This window comes from Onychomys torridus, chromosome 23 (assembly GCF_903995425.1).
Source record: "Onychomys torridus chromosome 23, mOncTor1.1, whole genome shotgun sequence".
NCBI lineage: Eukaryota > Metazoa > Chordata > Mammalia > Rodentia > Cricetidae > Onychomys > Onychomys torridus.
In genome coordinates this window covers 17,436,277-17,451,278 of record NC_050465.1, presented here as the reverse complement: position 1 = coordinate 17,451,278, position 15,002 = coordinate 17,436,277, and the positions used below count along the sequence as shown (strand labels likewise).

Genomic DNA, 15,002 nt, shown 5'->3' with positions numbered 1-15,002 from the left:
CAGGAAAGGACACTGTTTCCTGGATCAAACCACAGAGTGTGAAATATTGTGCCCTGAATAACACACTCATTACTGTTAATGTCAGTAGGGGGAGTCTTCCCAACTTTGATTTAGTGAGAGCCTACAGCAAAGCCAGCTGTTACCACTTCTTAACTGCTTGTCAGGGAGACCAGGAAGAGATGCAGAGGGCCAAAAACATCTTTTCTCTGTAATTTTTTTCTTAAAATTAAGAGTTTCAACAGGTGTTGAATAGTGACCATGGAGGTCCTGTAGTATCTGACATCCTTTAGCTGTTGAACATGAGTTCTGCGGGAGCTTTGTATGGATCTGTAGCTCCATACATAAGGAAGTTCATGCAGAAGAACTTTGGAGCTTCAGTCCTCTCACCTCAAATGAGCATTTTTTTAAGCTCCCCATGAAGAATAATATGAAGATAGAAGAGAGAGAAGGCCTAAGAAATGCTGGCTGCCTCCTTGTCACTTTCAGTATTACCAAACTAATTTTAAGCCCTGTGCATTTTGATTGATGTCAGCTGCCTTTTTGAACAAAGAAACCACTTGAAGCAAGTCCACGGGGAAGAAAGTATATGGCTCTCATTTCTGCGATTTTTGTCATTTCTAGAGAGCATTAGTAAACCCATGTGGTCGCTGAGGATCTGACCACCCTTCAAAATCCTTTTGACACTACCCTGTGAGTACTAAGTGGAGATAATCCTAAAAAGTAGGGAAAAGTTTAAGATCTCATCTTGAAGAAAAAGTCTCCTCCTCAGATGATTTATAACTTGAAACATGTTGTCGTGTTTTAGTAAACCCACTTTATTAATTCCATCCTTCTCTGTGGAAAATTAAAAGAAGATAAATGTGCCATTGCAGCCTCGTCCTTTTTCAATAGCATATTGTGCTTACAATGGCGTGGTGGAGTCTCAGGGCTGGGTTAGTCATATAGAAAGCAGAGCCAAATTCTGAGTAAAACCTCTAATTGAATTACCTGCCGAGCACTGACAGACCAGCTTTCAGGACAGACAAAGCTCTGCTTTCCCCAGCAGAAGTAGGTCACATTGAAGTCCGCCTCCTTGTAACTGTCTGTCACTGGTTTTGACAACACTCTCAACTGTGGGTCTCTGTTGGGCCCTTTTTCCTGCAGTTGAGGAGGAGTTGTTCCCGAAGCTAGAGAGTTCAAGCATTATCCTCCTGATTTAGAGAAAATGGATAGCAGATCAAGTTGAAGAAGGGAAGTGCCTTTGAAGTAGAAGTCCTGAGCCTTTCTCTATAGATGACCACATTCCTGCACGACTCTTCCTTTATTGTACTGGAAAGGGAAGATGGGAGTGTGGAAGTCACCTTTCTGTAGCATTTGTCTTAGTCTGAAAAGTAGTATTGGTTTTAACGTCGGGACAGGAATCAGAGTATGTGTGTCCTGGAAGAGTGTGCATAGACCGTTTATTTGCATGTGCAAAACAAAGGATAATGAGTTGTTCTCTCCTTTTTGTCTTGCCCTGCCCCCTTGTCTTACCCACAGCCTCCGCAATCCCAGACAATGGAAGAAGGTCCTGCCTAAAACTCAAAGTCTTCGTGAGACCAACAAGTAAGTTCATTAGAACGAGCTTCCGAGGGTCCCTTCACTGCGCATGCTTTATCCTGTGGTCTGGTTCACAGCGGTACAATTTTATTTCATTTTATTTTTTTACTGTTTAATCTTGTGTGGTACCTGTTTTGTATATCCACATCCATGTTTCAGTTTTCATTGTTTTTTTTCTCATCATTCTTCATGATGCTTTTTATTTTGTTTATGAAAGTACACACAGCAGTTGCTAACTTGTTGTTTCTTAGACTGTTGTACGTGCACAGCAGATGGGAACAATACTGGCATGTGGACCCGTGCCATTGATTGTAGAACAATCTCTACCTTAATAAAAGGAGACGATAGAGAGAAAGAAGGAAATGGGAGTTTGAAGGTGTCCTCACTAACATATTTGGCTGTTATCTCTATTTTTGTTATAGATAGCTGTATGAAAACTATAGGTGTTCATGATCGTGTTTTCGATGTTAACGACAAAGTAGAAAATTCATTAGAACCAGCAGGTTAGTATGCTTAGAGAATCTCTCCTTAACCAACGCATCTACCTCTGGACGCTTCCGTACGGTTTTTCCTTTCTTCCTCTCTGCATGTGTGCATGCTCCAGCCGTTTCTGCTTTTGCCCATTGCTAGCCGCTTGCTAATATGACTTATCTTCTCCCTCATTCTTCCAGTATCTTTGTGTAGTGCATGCTAAATGGAATACGACTTTCCTTTCTCAGACGTGGGTCTCATTGGACGCAGTATTCTAATATGGAAACCCTACCAAAATACTAAAATCTCACTGCCTTTTACCACATCCTCAGGGCGTGTCGGTGGACCACTGAATATCAAGGCCAGTTTTCAAACAAGACAGAAAATATTTCTCTTGTACATGTCTATGAAACTCCTTTTTTTTTAAAAAAAAATAATCATATCTGTGGATAAAAGTTGTAAAACCACTGCCCCAAACACTGACTCAATATCTTTAGTTCTCTCTTAGAAATGTATGTGCATCAATGAAACCGATCTGAAAAATTGTATTTCATTTCAGTATTATTTATCAGGTTATTGATAGCAGTTGGCCTCGAGACATATAATTGTGCTGCCACCACAAACTCGCATACCCGCTGCCACCACAAATATACACAGCAGCTTCTTGAGCCAGGAGCAATCTCTGAGTACTAAGACAAAATAAGTTTTAAAGATATTTTTTTTTCTACTACTGATGTTCCTACTCAAACTTCCCCATCAGTGTGAAAAACGTAAAGGCCGCAAGAATATTCATTTAACCACTTACGATGTAGCCTACTGTAGATAGTGTAGACTGGGACAAGCCATTTATTTGCTTCTAAATTTCATCTGGCCTTTGAATGCAACCAGACCCACTGTGATGGGAAGCAGGCCTCTAGCCACTATGTGGAGGACCCCGTCTTCCTTCAGTCCACCCACCTATGTAGATCTTAACAGTTTTCTTCATCCTCAGAGTATTGTCCTAGGGATAACAGTGAATGAGCCTCAGGGAAACATACCCTGAGTAAGTGCCCTGTCTCTGGAGGTATGACAACTTTAGCCCTGTAGCTGGCTGCCAGGAAGAGTTAGGGGTTTCCCAAGCACTCTAGTCTTTTTTAAGGCAGGTATCTCTCACACAGAGCACAAATAAGAGGTGTGTACAAGTAGCTTTCAGAGGCCTTAGTGGCTCCCCAGGGATCAGTCCATGGTTGCCGCCCCCCCCCCCCCCCCCCCCCCGCTTTAGAAAGTAGCAAGAAGTGAGTGCTGACATGGAGACATTTTAATTGTGTCCTGAAAAACTGGAAGCATTACTGTGACTTTTCAAGGCACCAGACTTCAAGCTTGAGGACATGACTACCATAGGGACAACAAGTTAAACAGGAGCTCTTTCAAAACCACAGAATTTACATTCTCCTTCCCATGGCCAAGGAATCCTGCCCACGCCACTCAGCTTGTCAGAATTAATATCCTTAACTCCCATTGTTAGGATAATAGGAATAGGCTCTTCCCTCTACAAGAGGTATAGATGTTCAGAGAAAACTCTTAACTCCTGGTTTCACTAGGAAGTCATGACTAAAATGACCAACAGGTTGTTTGTTGTAAACTTGCTCAGGACTATAGTTTTGATATATATTTCCCATGATCATATTTCCTATATAAAGTCAATCGCCTCTCTAGGGAGGAGGAACCTCTCTAGAGTCACAAGGGATTTCATGTTTTTGTTTTTGTTTTTTCTTTTTCTTTTTCTTTCTTTTTTTCTTCTGGTAATGAAGAACACTGAAGACTGTTCTGTTACTAAGAAAGTCAACTTTGAATTCCACTAATGATAAAATGGAAATGTTAAGAAGCTCTCCTACAGAAGCATATGTCAGTGTCTTCTAAGACACAAGGACTTTCTCATACAGAACTTGGAATTCGCAGTGGCCCCAAATCAGTGAACACATACCTGATAGAAGTTTGAAAAGTTTAGCAGAGTGTAGTTTAGTGTGTGTGTGTGTGTGTGTGTGTGTGTGTGTGTGTGTGTGTGTGTGTGTGTGTGAAGAGATTGCTGCCAAGTGTCCTCACTAACATGGTAAGGGGGTTGAGCCGCAGTGCCTGGCAGTATGAATATGGTAACAGATTTGAGTGTTTCTCCTTATTTCCTAGAGAATTTAGTCAGCCACACTTGAAGTTGTTTACTGCTGTGTTGACTGTTGGATTTAAGAAATGGTCTCCTTTAGCCAACGCTAGGTGTACATACTGGCTCTAGAGACCCAGTGGGTCTGAAAGGATTCTACTGCATGTTCCCAGCCGTGTGTACTAATTCACCTGTCTATGGAATGCATTTGTCCTTTTTGTTTGCTTGCACACTCTGCCTACCAGTTTCCTGTCTTCAGGGATGCAGGATGATCTCAGGGCAGACAGATGCCACGTTACATGCTCCCAAATACCATTAGCCTGCTCAGTTAGGCACTGAAACCCCTTTGTGGTGGAGTCCTGCAACAAAGCGGCAAGACTCGATTTGGCTTCTAAAGAGGAACTTTTCCTTCCACCAAGCCACACTCATTATTACAAGTACTAATAATCTCTCCTTATGTAGGTTTAATTTCCATGAGGGTAGATTTTACTTGGGAGTTTCAACTTAGCATTCTGAAATTTCCCCAAGTTATCTAGATGTCAACCAGTTTCTCATTAACTGCCCTGGGTAAAGGGGTATGGGTGGGGGTGGTGATGCATAGAATTCCCCATCAAAGATTGTTTTAATCAAAGCATAACCTGTAGAATCCTGACTTGTCAACACCATGTCACAGAAACAAAAGCATGCAGTGTATTTTTCCATTTGAGGGAAACACAGGACAGTGAGACTCTCCCCCAGTAAGAAAAAGTACCCATATTATGACATGCACAGTAGGTGCATACACATGAGGTTAAAAGAATGGACCACACAGCTCACAGAAGTGCTAATGCCAGAGGCTACCTGTGATGCAAGGTTTGAAAGGCGCATTCAGACTTACACTTTGCTTAGAAGTTCTTGTGAATGTCAGTTATTCTGCAAGGCTCTTTGCCAGTGCCTTGTACTGAGTGAGCCTGGAATAGGGGCTACCCTTTGCTGAGCCTCTGGAATTGGTGTGGAGCAGGGGAGCACAGCTCAGTATACTTGCCCCGAGTACAGAAAGGCAGCTTGGGTATCCTTAAACAATATATTTCCAAGGTTCACAAGGTAAAAGATTGAGTAATGGGTTATTGAGAAAAGGGTGGAGAAGAACCCCAGTAGGTGATGTAATTTCGGGTGTATAAATATAAGTGATGTTTCAAAATGAGCTGTGGAATCCTCGGGGTTTATGGTTCTTTTATAATTAAGCCTGAAGTGCTCCATTGTTTTGATTGACACCATATTGGTGCTCTTAAGAATGTGATTTGGATTTTAATTTCAGGGCTATTAAGGGCCTTTACTTCTGCATCCTGTTAACTACAGATTTAATTAATGCATTAGCAAGGTTGAAAAGAATAAAGAAAAGATGAGGGCCCACACGTACTGGGCTACACTGTGTGGGATTTGCCTTCCCATTCTTGCTTCCTAACCTCTTCTAGTCTCCTAAGCTAAAAGCAATCTATCCAGGTTTGCTCAAGTCCAGGGAAGGAGAAGAAATTAAACAAAGGGCTGTAGGCTCCTAGATGAAGACTTGCTGAAATAGGAGCCCTCTGGGGCACAAGACTTAATTCTGAGAAGGCATGTTTCTTAGTTCACATGGGACATGAATGAGATGAACAGAAACTTCCAAAAAATGTGAGCCAAAAAAAAAAAAAAGAGTTCCCTTTAGGACAAATAATAGAATGTGCGACTCACCCCTGTAAGAGAAAGGACCCTTAATGTGACATGTATGGAAGATGAGTTACATGAGGTTAAAATAATGGACAATTAATCTATTAGGAGACACCCAGTGGGTCAGTGAAGGATGTTAGGATTGTCTTGAGGGGGTCTACCTAATTGAGGACAATTACTGGCGTCTCACTTGTTACTGTTCTCTCTGATTAACCAGTCATCGAATCCCAAGTAGCAATTCTTGTGTTCCCATGGGAAGTCCCCCTGATGCTGAAATGAAATCTGCTCAGAGGCCAACTGTCAGCTCCAGAAACATGTTCAGAGGTCATCTGGGCTAAAAGCATAAGCTAGGCCAGATGGGAGGAAGGAGATGGGCCACATTAGAGAATAGCATGGCTCATGGGCAAGCCTCCAATCTATCTTTGGGCACTAATTACTGCAAAGTTCCCATTTCGAAGTTAAGCCTGTTAATCATGCAGATCAGGGAGGCTATCCAAAGTCAGAGGCAGCCTCGTAGAACACTTTATAGCTAAATAAAAGAAGCTTAACTCACTTAATCCATTTTATTTAGAGGAAAATTTGCATCCACACTGATAATTTATGTGCCAAGCTTCAGCCTGATAAAAATAAGAATAGTCAAGTTCAAGTAATTTAATCTGGGAGATGCAGGGCCCGTAATGGAAATAGCACCATAATTGATTCCTAATTGTAGGCAGCCCAGTGGGTACAGGATTTCTGAAGTTTACTGGGTATTATATATAGTTTATTTAAAATACTGTTGTTTTGGCATTTAATTTTTCACATTTGAAAATGCGTGTAGGCACCCAACAACCAAACATTCAACACTAATCCTGTAAAATGCCTAAAAGGAAAGAAATGAGCAGCCCCGTCTGCTTAACCACTAATATGCCCACATAACTTTCTCCTTCCCCTCTAGTACATTGCTTGCCTCCCCACAGCCCTGCAGACTTAAAGGTACCTTTCCTACCTCAAGTTTTGTGCAGAGTGCGTCTGACTGGTAGCAAGTCCAAGGAGCTGATGCAGCAAATATTATAGTGTGTGCACAGGTTCCCCTTCATTTTTAAGAGAGAGTATAAATATTGTGAAGGAAGTCCAATTTGTCCTGCCTCTCCTTTGTTTGCTGTAAATAATGAGTGATTATGCAGACATGAAAGTCAATGGTGCCACAGGGTTCATTACCCTACTTTGCAGAGGGTGGCGAGGTCTGTGAACAGCAGGCTGCTGCAAGAGAGTTATTAAGGATGTGAAATCTCATTGGAATGTGTGCTTTCTATTTGAACAGATGATACCGTACATGAGTCAGCCGAGCCATCCCGTGGCGAGAACGCGGCACAAACACCAAGGATACCCAGCCGCCTCTTGGCAATCCTGCTGTTGCTCCTGGCGATGCTTTTGACATTATAGCACAGTCTCCTCTCGTCACCTGTCACAGAAAACATCAGGGTCTTGGAACACCAGAGATCCACCTAACTGCTCATCCCAAGAAGGGACTTGTTATTGGGTTTTTGGCAGATGTCAGATTTTTTTGTTTTCTTTCCTCCAGCCTGATTTCTAAGCAACAACCTGGCGTTGTTGGGGGCTAAACTAGTTCCTGCCCTCCTTCGCCTTGCCCCATCCCCAGCCCTGGTCCTTGACTTCTCTCACCCCTTCCAAATTAAATGGACTCCAGATGAAAATGCCAAATTGTCGCAGCGGGGCTTCACCCCCTATGCGTTCTCCTCCAGAACTCACCTCTGTAAGCTCAGGGTGTCAACGACGGTATGCAGATAAGGAAGAATTGTGGCAGATGCTGCCAGCCATGGCCTGGCGGAGAGGGTGTCCCTCTCCTACAGTACTTATGCCTTCTCATTCAGGACAGGAAGGTGATTGTGTGGAGCATTAGGATGGCATGTCAGGTCCAGAGGGGCGGAATTAAGCCAAGACATACTATTGCACCATATCCTCTAGGACTGTAGGAATGAGCAGGCTTCTCAAAGGTTCAGATACTAGTTTTTGTTTTATCAGATATGACTGTCTTAAAGCGTTCTTGCCAGCAAAACGTGTGCTGTGTCGAAGAAGCTTTTTTTCTCCCAGAAGGAGGGTTGGATGCAGGGATGCTAATGCAAAAGAAGTGTATATTGAGAAAACTATCTGTTGCTGGGGGTGTGAGTGCCTCTAACATTTTAGTGACTGGGCAGTGCACACCTGATTTTTTTTTTCCTTTGAATACAGATCACCATGGTGCTACAACTTTTCTTTTTCTTTTTAGGAGCTCAAAGAGGCATTTTTATGAATAAAGTGACCTTCCCCGAGGCTGACAAGCCAGGGTTGTTGAGTAGTGAGTGGAATAGCTTTGGCTGCTCCTCTGGGGACAATGTGTAGAAAGAAAGGAAGTCCTGTGGCCAGAGGAGATGCGATTTGGCTTTGCTGGAGCTCCCGTGTGCTGTGGCCTTTCCCCAACTCCCACCCCGATGCCCACGTTCTGCTCCATGCTCCATGATCACAGGGGACTGAGACAAAAACCCTGTCACCAGGAGAGTCAGTCAGCACTACTTGGGAGGGCTAAAGGGAAATTTGGAATAAAAATTCCAAAGTTTGGAATAAAAATTCAAGCATTGATTTTTATATTCTTTCCCTTTTCTGACACAGCCTAAAGCGTAGGGGGAAACATGTGTTTATCTGTGGGAGATAAACAAGATGGAGTCCCAAAGACTTTGACAAAATATTTTTTTAAAAATCCACTAGAATAGAAAATACATTATTTAGATATACTTTATGCTGAGAGTGAGTATATATGCTTGTCCTATTTAAACTTGTGAGAAAAAGTGGTATCCCTTGATACATTTAGAAACATGGGGGGGTTATCTTGTTTCATAGTAGGGTTGGGGCAGAAGGAGAATGGACACAGGATGACCCTGTTTAAAGAACCTTAGCATGGCCAAGGAGGTGGTCCCAGCTGATGACCAGCAAACATAAGCTGTGGGGTTTCTCCTGGTGGGGTGTCATAAACTCTAAATCCCAAAACCTAGACAGGGAAAAGTGTCAGCCCAATAGAAAGGTGATCTAGCCTTGTTTTGCTATTGCACGACATCAGTAGAAACCATGCCTTTGTAAACAAGCAAGTCAGTAAATGCAATGATCATGTAATGTGGAAAATTGAAAGCATTCCAGGAAAAAAGGATTTTTTTTTATATATTCTTTTTAAGATGTATATGAAAAAAAAAAGCAGTTCACATTATAGATGGACTTCATGAATCGGAAATTGCTTAGAATTGTGAGTAGTTTCAAATTAGAAAAATATGTGAATGGAAGGCAGCTGTGAACGTACTGCACCCTAGAGAGTTGTACACACATTGGAATGTGAGCTGGGTTTACCTGGTCCCTTTGGAGTGGAGACAGCTGGACTCTGCTCTTGCCTGAACCATCTGAGTGGGGTTGCCAGCCTCAAAGGTATTGTCAGTTTCTTTCTCCACCATCTGAGACTTCTCTGGAGTGGCCGAGTCTCATCACAGAAGGCACCCACCGCTTCACTGAAACAAAACTTCAAAGCATTGGGTTCCTTTACCTTTATTTATATGCTCCACACTCTCAGTAATATCCAGATATCTTCTGTTTATTAATAATTAAAGGTTTGTGGGTTAGTGGGATTTCAGTAAGGGGACAAAAACCCCTCCTAAGATGGACCGATAGAACCAAAATAATAATGCATGTACTACAACCAAGGAAACCGAGTGATCCTGTAATAATTCCAGTTAGTCCTAAGGACGTTAGCAGTTCTAATGTCATTTTAGAAATGGTGAATTCTGTGGCTCTTCTAGCATTTGTCTCTAACAAATGATGAAATAGTTACTCATGGCCCTCTCTGCCACTGTCTTTCATCTTTAACTGTGCAATTAGACCCTTTTACGTCACTGTCATGCCGCCACAGATTAAGTTTAAAAAACAAAACAAAACAGCAGAACTATCCACACCAGTAGACAATATGCTTTTCTACCTGCAAGTGACATAATCCTATCTAACGGCACTTGTGTGGCATTTTCAAGACGATTGGTGCCAGGCAGTTTTTATCTTGTCCAAAAAGCGCTGGTGGCCTTTTGTGGTGTCGTTACAATCCTCTGTGGGCTTAGGATGTCTGTGCATCTTGGTAGTGGGTTTAATTTTAAAAAGGATTCAAGAGCATGAAGGGAAGCCTTGGAGCCCCCTCAGCCCCAGTTGGTCAAACCCAAGCGACCTTTGCCCTTGGTTGCCAAGGCCTTTGCAAAGTGAAGCAGGGAATAAAGGTCTGTCTGTTTAGTGGATACTGTGTATCCTTTAATAGACCAGGTAACAGTCCGTGGTAGTTTTAGACTATTGTTTTGTACTGTACTTTCTTGGGTGGCAGAGGAAAGAAAAGTTAAAATGTTTAAAAAAAAAAAAAAAAAAACGAACAAAAAACAAAACAAAACAACAACAAAAAAAAACCTGCGTTCTTTAATTCTGTATTATTAGCAACCTCTGTTGTATATAGTGTTTGATAATAAAGTATTAATTTGATTCTTATGTCTTTTGTAAGTGAGAACAATAGACTTTCAGGATACAAAACATGCATTGAGGCTTTGAAACATCCAATGTATACATGGCTGAGAAGTCACGTGACTGGAACACTGCTCCATACTGGACTCCTGTGATCATTGCCCACTCAAATCTTAACAGCTCCATCGCCTTGAGGCCGACACAACAGGACTGCTTTGAGGGATACTTTGTCCTCAGTGTTTTACAGGTCTGATGTCGGAGCTCTGTGGTCCTTTCCCCCATCCCAAGCATGTGGTATGAAGAGGTTTACAGAACTCTGGTTCTGTACTTTGGTTTGGTTTTCTGTTTGTCATATTCCCCCCGAGGAAGTCTTGTCAGCATCAAGTGTGGCTCAGACTCAGGATGGTTGCAGGCCAGTCCCTTTAGGAAGGCTCAGTGGGGCTGGTTCCCTCTCTGTGTCCTCGTGCAAGAAAGAGTCGCAGTACCTGTGGGCTTTCAGGGACTCTGTTTTTCTCCTGTGCCTTAGCAACGGCTGCAGCCATTTTTATTAGTTTCACAAACTTAGGAAAACAGTTTTAAACTCCTCCTTTTCCATTCATTGCTCTCAGAGCTGTGGTGACCAGCTTTTCTTTGGAAAACCGCCTCCACAAACACCCCCTTTTGCCTGCCCCTGCTTTCTCTTTTTCCCCTTGCCTTCCTCCCACTTTCTTTCCCCTCCACCCCCCCCCCCCACCGCCGGCCCCCAGAGCCGTGAATGGGCAGGTCTGTCTCTGGTTTAGCATCACTGAGTTTTTTCCCATGCATTTGCCCCAGAGCTGCTCGGATGTGAGGCAAATCTCCCTACAATGGACTCGCTCCCATTGTTTGTACAGTGTAATAGATGCTGGCATGTTGGAGGTTACGAATGAGTCAGAGTCCGTTTCCATGCTTCCTCTTGACACCCCCATTGAAGCCACTCATTGTCTGTGCGTCTGGGTGTGAAGTCCAGCTCCATGTGGCCCTGTGCTTGTACTCCCTGCTTCGCAGTCCTTTGCACTTTCATCAAGTGCTGTTTTGAAATGCTGACATTATATAAACGTAAAAGAAAATGTAAAAAAAAAAAAAAAATTTAAAACACACACACGCAAATCCATACGATCTGTATTTGTATATACACGTGTCCTTACAAGTATACCTAAATAAAAATGAAAGATTTTCATCCTTTTAATTGGATCCCTCCTTCTCCTTTCTTCCTTGAATGACGCCTTTATTTTAGGGACTAATTGTACTTACTCTACTGATTTTTAAAAATATCGTTATGGACAGAAAAGATAATATGACGAATGTAAGAGAAGGTATGGGAAGATCCAAGAAGGCAGGGTAAAATGAGGCACATTTCTTCTGGTGAGAAAATGATGCAGTTCTGGCCTTGTCTGTATTTGAGCCTTAAAACAGGCAATATGACAAGCCTTGCACCCTCCATGATGTAGGTACATCAGGAGTATACACATTCTATTTTTTATTACTCATATTTTTCTATCCCGCCAAGAGAAAGGCCAAATAAGCATTTCCTAGCAGCCATCTTCCACTTTAGAAGAAGCAGTAGAAGAAATCCTTTCGGTACAGCCCAAACCTCGATTCTCATCATCAAGGAAGAATTAACTTACATGGTGTGACCATGGCAAATGGCATGGTATCTCTAGGACTACTTGTCTGAATGTGAAGACATTTTAGAAGTGACTTGTCGCTGTCCTTTGACTTTTTTTACCCATTGGGCAATGGAACACCCATTTTGCAGCTGAGTGATAAGTGTTTTTGTCATTGAGGAATACATTGATAAAAAGGCAGTTACACAACTCCATCTGTAGCGTGAAAACCAGCAAATACGTGACATAATAGATACCTCATGTGCTTCCTAACTTGGCTTTAATGATCTGATATTCACATTATGCCCACAGAGACCTTCTTACCATAATTATTTGGCAGGGGACTAAACACTAATAATTTAGTATAACTTTTTTTTCTGACAAAGAGTGATAGTATTATACAATGAAAAACCACACACATTGTTTATAACAAGATGAACTGGACTACGTATGTGACATTTCTAACCAGAACAGCATCACATTATCATTGCCATTTTCACCATCATCCTCTGAAGCATTGAAGCAATCATGACATTGTTTTCAGTCTGTGCTGTGCGGAACAATCTTCACAGTCTGGACTTTCAAACTTTACAACGTGAGGCCGACTTTACATGGAAATTTACCAATAATAGGTAGGAGTGTAAATTCAGGTCTTTATACCATGCACAAATAGGTAGATGGATTTTTGTTTTTATTTTGTTTTGTTTGTTGAATGGGTGAGGAAAGTTGGGAATTTTAAGATTAGAAAACTAAGGAAATCATCTAAACAATAGTCAAAATGAGATTAGAAGTGTGTTACCAAATTGAAAACTTGGTAAGTGAAAAGCCACTGTAGGCTTTAAGAGAGATGAGGTTATGAGGAGGCTTTTCATGGTTGCCATAAAGCTGCCTGTGAACATGAGAGAGCCCAAGACAATATGAGTGTTTTGAAATGCATTTTGAATATGTTGGTCTACAGAACTGGTAATTTCTTCTCCTGAGGATATAGGGGCAGTGAAAGAGATGACAGTTTCAGATTCCACTTTGTATAAATCTTACAGCTCCTCCTGAATCCAGAGCTATGTCTCCATTAAATAGTCCAGATTCTCAGTGAAGGTAGAGGCTACACTCACATGGCATGCACACAAACATGGTGCACAAGCACACACACATGGATGGTTAAGGGAGCTAAGCATAGGGTAAAGACTGATGGGCAATCTGATCGTAGCTGTGAGCTTCAGATGAGGAGACAGTTCTCAGCGGAGACAGCTAGCCACACTAATGGCAAAGCAAGCTGGACCAGATATAATGGGCCATTGAACAGTGTCCCAGGAACCTCACTTAGTTTTGGCAACAACACATTTGGAATTTGTGGTCATCCCAGGTGCTGAAAATAAAGAATCGCAGGGGACATTTAGTATCTAGGCTGCCATGTGTTTTGTGCATAAAACACATACGTATTAGAATCTCAGCTCTCCTAGGAATAAATAGTAAATATAGGTGCTATAAAAATTCAAGTATTTCTGAGTAATTGTTCATTGATCACAACAGTTTCATGGGAACTGTTTGCAAAACAGCTTCTTAGAGTTTTTTTTTTTTTTTTTTTTTTTTTTGCAAAGCTTAGTTTCATGTTCAGCTAATAATATCACAATCCTTTAAGAAAGAACGGTAAAACTGCTGTGGAAAGCATTATGTTTTCCCTTTGGAAAAGAGATATTCCAAAAATCATAAATAACTAATCAGACCAGTATTGTCTGTCAGTTTTTAGTGTGATACATTCCATTTTATTGAGTTGTTCCGGGGCTAATACATGCATATGCCTATTTTTAAGATGGAGCTATTAATGCTTGACTCTGAGTGGTGATGCTGTATTACTTCTGTCCTTTGCTTAAAATACAGACAATAAGGAAATGCCTCAGATTTAAAAAAGAAGATGAAGAAAAAGACAGGGAATTGCATTGCACAGGAAACCATCAAAGGCTTTACCAAATGTTTAGTTAGTATGCAGAAGAAATGATTTGTCAAGCCAGACTCATGAAAAACTTAGTACCTAGTTACAAATCCTGGGTTCACTGTGCAAATGGTATTTCCAGGTAAGCCTTCACTCTCCTTCCTGCTTCCAAGCAGAATGCAGGTTCTGGGGGTTCCCCCTTTCATGTGGCATTTCTGGACTCAATCCTTAGGACCAAGGAGAAGAAACAATAATAGTGGCCTCATGTTCAACCTGCCCCAACATAAGGAGTCATTTGTTACCTTCATCACAGGTCATTGCACTCTTTCCAGTGGCCTCTGCACACACTGAGAGGGAAGCATGATTTCATTGCTTATATAAAGTATCCCCCTGTTCATTCTAAGCGTGCCATGAGCTCTGCCATATTGCGGCCAATGACAGCACTATTAGTACTAAAGCTGAAAGCTGGTGAATAATAGAGAGGAAAATAAAGAAAAGGAAAGAGAAAAGCAATCCTTGCTAGTTTCTCTTCTTGTCATTTGCTGAGGGCTATCGTTTTTTTGTTGTCATGGTTTTGTTTTATTTGGTTTGGTTTGGATTGGTTGCTCTTGAGTTGAACAGGAGGGTTTTTTTGTATCATCAATGAGAGAACTCTTCCTAACCACAGCCCACATCATAACAGCTCTGAGACAAAGACACTGGTGCCAGAGCTAAAGCAGGGGCATCAGCAGACCTGACCGACCATTTGGTGTAAAAACACCACCTCAAGGATGCTGTCAATCAATGTTAATCAGAAGAATTCAATCTAGTGGGTGGTTCTCTGAGTCAATAATACGCTTTGAAATACCCTGGATTTCCATCGTGATTATTCAAGCAAGAACTTCATGTTACTTGGTAACACACGGATGCTTGTCAATCCTGTCAAGAACACAAAGAAAGGGACAGGGGAAAAACATCTCAAAGAGATGTGACAATGGGAAAATAGAACAAAATATTTTTGCCTGCTGTTTTGTTCACAAGTACCAGGTGCTTCCTCAGACTACACGTATGTGGGTTTGAAATGTGG

At 41.8% G+C, this 15,002-nt stretch overlaps 1 protein-coding gene across 2 annotated transcripts in view; it reads left to right on the top strand.

Moving 5' to 3' along the window:
- The window catches only part of Efna5 (ephrin A5), a 267,121-nt gene extending 256,831 nt beyond the window's left edge, over window positions 1-10,290 (top strand). Inside the window, exons 3-5 of one of the 2 annotated variants that reach the window (XM_036173238.1) lie at window positions 1,519-1,584; window positions 2,001-2,081; window positions 7,173-10,290. In XM_036173238.1, the coding sequence (XP_036029131.1) occupies window positions 1,519-1,584; window positions 2,001-2,081; window positions 7,173-7,294 (269 nt within the window). In that variant the 3' untranslated portion in view covers window positions 7,295-10,290. The remainder of the gene's footprint in view (window positions 1-1,518; window positions 1,585-2,000; window positions 2,082-7,172) is intronic. The other variant, XM_036173237.1, reaches the window with a different exon arrangement.
- The last annotated feature ends 4,712 nt before the right edge of the window (window positions 10,291-15,002 follow it).